The 5,375-nt window shown below is 40.3% G+C and overlaps 1 protein-coding gene across 1 annotated transcript; it reads left to right on the forward strand.

Moving 5' to 3' along the window:
* The first annotated feature begins 1,126 nt into the window (after positions 1-1,126).
* Positions 1,127-1,835, forward strand: LOC122653480 (protein transport protein Sec61 subunit beta-like). Its single transcript, XM_043847325.1, has one exon. The coding sequence runs from the start codon at positions 1,133-1,135 to the stop codon at positions 1,463-1,465; it is 333 nt and encodes a 110-aa protein (XP_043703260.1). The 5' UTR covers positions 1,127-1,132; the 3' UTR covers positions 1,466-1,835.
* The last annotated feature ends 3,540 nt before the right edge of the window (positions 1,836-5,375 follow it).

Consider the following 5,375-nt stretch of genomic DNA (forward strand, 5'->3'; position numbering starts at 1 on the left):
AACCGAGTCCTCAAAAACACCCAAAACGAAGTTGAATCGGCAAAGGAACACGACACCAGCCACCATCCACAACACCTTCTATAAACTACTTGAACACATCTGGTATTGGAGAAAGTCGGGATCGGACGGCGAGGTCTGAGATCAGAGGAGTGAGGTGAAAGTAAAGAAAGAGGAAAGGGGGAGATCTGAGTTCTGGCGAGTGAGAGATGAGATCTGACGAGTGAGAGAAGAAAGGAAAAAGAAAAAAAAGAAAAAAAGAAGCAAGGTCAAAGATATGGAGATTGAGAGAAGAAAGGAAAGAGGAGGCTAAGGAGGAAATCACGCCACAAGGGTGGAGGAGGTCACACCACTGCGGCGAAGAGTGTTCACACCACGGGGGCGGAGGATAAGCTACATCTTGAGATGAGAAACAAGCATCGTCCAACTATTAACCTGGTCTTTTTGTAATATTGATCCTAATAGGATCACCGACTTATTCAATACTCTCGCAGCTAAAAGCAACCACTTTACATCATAGGATCACCAATACATCTCTACATCATAGGATCACCAATACAGGATCTATAACAAACTTATTATTTATTATTTAATGTTAACTTCTTTTTTTTCTTTCCATAAGGAAAGGTAAAAAATCTCCACACCAATGTGGAGATCCTTTCTCATGCTCTCATATCCAAACCATGTGAGACCCATGCTGATACTCTTTCTCTATCTTCCCTGATCATGGCCCCCTTTTTGATGAAACTGTTTCCTATATCTTCCCTGACCATGGTCGGGGCCCTCTTTTTGATGAAACTGTTTCCTATATTATGATTGGGGTGGCATGAGATATTCCTCCCATACCGGCGGCGAGAGAAACCTCCTTGGAGGCAAAAAAAAATAAAAATAAAAATAAAATAGACATCATTAAGCATCAACGAGAACAATGGAGAGAGTGAGTTATTATCCGTTTGCATATCTCAGTTGGTATTAAATGGGTAAGCCCTATAACACGTCATATCATTGATATTATTTTATTTTTTTTGTTGGTAAAAAGCTAAAAATATATCATTGATATCAAAGCAGAGGGTCCATAACTCACTCTCTCTCACTCTCCATTGTCCTCGTTCATTTCCTCAGATTTCCTGCGTCAATGGCCAAAGGAACTTCTCAATCGCAGGCTTCGTCTTCTCCGGCTTCGCGGCCGGGTACTATGCCGCCGCGAGGTTCTGCGGCAGCAACAGCCGGAATGCGGCGGCGGAGGCTGGGCGGTGGCGGTGGTGGTGGTAGTGGTGGAGGCGGCTCCGGTGGATTCGGCGTTGGCGGAGGTGGAAGCAACATGTTGAGGTTCTACACGGACGACGCTCCTGGCTTGAAAATCACTCCCACCGTCGTCCTCGTCGTGAGCCTCTGCTTCATCGGCTTCGTCACCGCTCTCCACGTCTTCGGCAAGCTCTATCGCTATAGATCTGGTCCTGGAGCTTGATTTCTGATTTCAGCTTCCCGCCCCTTCCAATTCTCTCCATCTTCCTCAACTTTAGGCAGCCTGGCTTGTACGGGATCCCCGCTTGCTCATCCATATTTTGCGGATTTTGGCTCTGTAAAGTTTCTCTCGACGTTTCTACCTTCTTTATTTTTTTTTTTAGCCTTTTTAATTTCTATAATATTTTCCACCACGTAGTTTACCTGTGTGAGAGGGACGACGAGAATTGAGGTTTTGTTTTTGTTCTTTCTGGATGATGGATGCCACATGAAGGCTGGTTTGCATCCGTCATTCCTTCAGTTCTTTCTTTCTTATTGTACTTGCCTCAAGCTAATCATTTCTGATAGAATGTAAGATACGTGTTTTATCATTATGAGCGTTATTTTTGTTTTGCTTTCTTGCTTAAGATTGCTTGCTAATTTGAGTCTTTTATGATGACGAGGATGCGCTGAATTTTCTTTCAACGGTCTGGCATTATCCCACCCCTACTTTGATGTTGTGTATAACTTATCTACTGATGACTACAGAGAGAGTAAAACAAATCAATTCGCTGATTTTCTTGCTGCTTGAATTCACTCATAATATATTCAGCTCAATCCAAAGCAATGAACGGGTATCATTTTGGCAATCAGCTATTCTAAATTGATCTCTGGAATCAAGCTGGCCTGAACCATGTCCTACTTTGGGCTCTCCTTGGATTTCTAGTGTTGATTTTACACAACAGGTGCTTCTTGTTCTCTGCTTTCACTTTGTTATCATGAATTAATGCTCTCCTTTAAATTTGGACACTGCTCTCTATTTGTTTGGTGGCAACTGGCAAGAAACTCTTCCTTTCTTAACATTGTTTACCATCTTGAACAAAAAATTTTTAGATAATATATTATTGGAGGGAAAGAAGAAGAAAAGGGAGGCAAACAAGCCCCAAAAATATATGAATGAAAAATAGGACATAGAAATGGTAAAAAAGACAGGTAAGGATTTACTGATTTAGGTTGGTCTTAAATTTATTCTACCTTACCTTGTTGTTACAATTCGTACAAATTAGTATTGTAGAATTCTGAGTTGGTGCTTTACTGCTAGATATTGTTTCATGATTTTAAAATAAGCTGATCATCTACTCATGGGTGTATGCTCTCGGATGAGTTAACGGGGAGTTAAGAGCATTCTAGATGGGGTCCCTTGGTGTTGCTCTTTGCCGATGATATCGTTTTAGTGGATGAAAAAGCGGGGATTAACGCTAAGTTGGATCTATGGAGATCAACCTTGGAAACAAGAGGTTTTAAGATTAGTAGATCGAAGATGGAGTATATGATGTGTAACTTTAGTCACACTATGAGGGATAATGAGGTGGTGAGAATTGAGGGGAGAGATATTGCAAAGTGATTGGGGTCAATCATAAATAAAGGCGGTGACATGGAGGATGATGTTTCACAAGGAATTAAAGTGGGATGGATGAAGTAGAGAGGTGTGCCCGGAGTGTTGTGTGACTGGCATATTCCTTTAAAGCTTAAAGGAAAATTCTATAGGACTGTTGAGCGACTGGCTATGATAGATAGGACAGAATGTTGGGCAGTTAAGAAGTGTCATGTAGAGAAGCTGTGTGTAACAGAGATGAGGATATTAAGATGGATGTACGACAAAACTAGGAAGGATAAGGTTAGGAATTCGCGTATTAGAGCTGATCTGGGAGTTGCCCCAATCAATGACAAGCTCTGAGAAAGTCATTTAAGGTGGTATGGCTATATCCAATGGAGGCCTGGTGATGCCCCAGTAAGGATGAGTGATCTGATTCCGATTGAAGGAGCTAAAAGACTTAGGGGCAGACCTAAATTGACCATAGGAGAAGTTGTGAGAAATGACATGCATAGCCTCGGGCTTGTCCCAAGCATGACCTGTGATAGAGCCGAGTGGAGGGTAAGGATCCATGTAGCTGACCTCATTTACTTAAGATTTTCCTGTTCTGTTGTGCTCGGATCAATGTAGCTCACCCCATTAAGTTGGGATAAGGCTGAGTTTGTTGTTGTATCTAACCATGTTAGACATCTTGCTTGGAGTCTAAGGTTTCCACACACATCAGTGCTATCCAGGTTTTATTGGTATAAATCTTTCAGAATGTTCCAACTCGAAAGTAAAGAGGATTAGACTTGGTACCAGGGAGAAAACAATATGAGATGGATAAGGAACATATAAATCCAGCAGATAGACCTTCTGATATTAATGTCAGTTAATTTAGGATGGAGAAATTAAAAATTACTGGTTTATATAAAGATTAAAGACAATCTGGAAAGCAATAAGAAGCAACATTGGAGGGATGTGTGAAGACTGAGAATCTTTAATGTAATCCTAGATGGGGATAAAGCCAACTAGAACCAGAACCAGGATTTACTAGGGTTTAATGGATTGGCTAGGGTGGAATTAGGTAAATAGTGAAGTTAGGGTTAGGGTTTGAGAAGGAGATTAATGTAGGGATCTAGGGTTTATAATGAGTATTATGGCTAGGGGCTTGGATCAAGTTTCCCAAACAGTGAGGGGGAGATTCGATCCAAGTTTGGGCTGCTTCTAATGGTGGAATTAGGCTGGGCAGGTTTTAGGTTATGGAAGTGATGTTTGGAGATGGAGGGATATTAGGGTTTAGCTTAGAGGGTTAGGAACAGAAGGGTTTGGGAATGGAGATTTACTTACTGGTTATTGGATGGATCCTTGAACTGGTAGCAGATTTGGATAAATGAGCCATGAACCTTCAAACAATCAGCAGTAGCAAACTTGAACAAATCTGAATGCACACGAATGAGAGAGACAGTGAACTCGTGAAGGCTATCTCAACCTCACCTTCACAGCCTATCTCAGGACAGTGGAATGCAACAAAGCAAATTTCTTATTCATTAAATCGTGGGGGGCTCCATGGAGCTCTTACATTATATAGCCTTCAAGGCTGGGCATGAAATATAAATCCTAACTAGGACTAGGACTCAAAACTAGGACTTCTAATTAGGATTCAGATTTGAACTAGGAATCCTAATTAGAATTACAACTCAATAAAGAATAAAACATAATAAAAACAAATAAAACAAATACTAATCTAAATCCCCATGACTACTGTTGGTGTAGGGAAGAATCCCTACACCTACCCGATGGCTAATTATGCTGGTGTAGGGAAGAATCCCTACACCTGCGGCTGGTTTTAGACAGCCAGTTTACATCACTCTTGGACAGCGAAGATTATCTCTAGGAGGAGATTTAATTATCAAGTGGATAATAACAACTGATTTTGTGAGAGGATACATGAGGAATTAGTTTTACAGAAAGAACCATAATGCCACCTGGTTTGGGATTGGTTTGCATCTATTGGGTGAAGTATATGTAAGTGATGGAATGTCTTTAATTTGGAGGATCTATGAGTTTAGGCCTAAACATGAAGGAATTTCTTTTGTTTTATTTGTGAGGATCTATGATCTTAGTCCTAAAGGGAAGAAAATATTGACTACAGCACACAAGCCTAATGAGCATACCCCGTGGGGTTTTCTTAGAGGACAGAAAGGCCATCTATTCACTCACTGTTTCGGTTTTCCCATGAATACGGCTTTTATTTTTCAAAAATAAATAAATAAATAAATAAATACATAAATAAAAATAAAGCAATAACATATGATATTGTTATTGCAATATTCTACTTGGAGAAAGGCAGGAAAATATGATGAATTAGATCATGTTGGATGCACAATCTTATCAAAGAAAGGTATACAGTTGTTTCTCAAATTGTTAAACAAGAACCTTGTGGAGACACAAGGTAGAGGAGAGTTAACCCTCAGAGAGATTAGATAGCATAAGTGCTTCAAGCAAATGGAGAAATGAAATGTTTAGACATTCCAATACGTTGTTAAAATGTATGAGAGAACTTTGATTACCTTGCTTG

Source organism: Telopea speciosissima, chromosome 3, assembly GCF_018873765.1.
Source record: "Telopea speciosissima isolate NSW1024214 ecotype Mountain lineage chromosome 3, Tspe_v1, whole genome shotgun sequence".
In the NCBI taxonomy this organism is placed as follows: Eukaryota; Viridiplantae; Streptophyta; class Magnoliopsida; order Proteales; family Proteaceae; genus Telopea; species Telopea speciosissima.

Bases quoted from the DNA above. Each gene is read 5' to 3' on its own strand.
- LOC122653480 (XM_043847325.1), top strand. From the start codon at position 1,133: ATGGCCAAAGGAACTTCTCAATCGCAGGCTTCGTCTTCTCCGGCTTCG.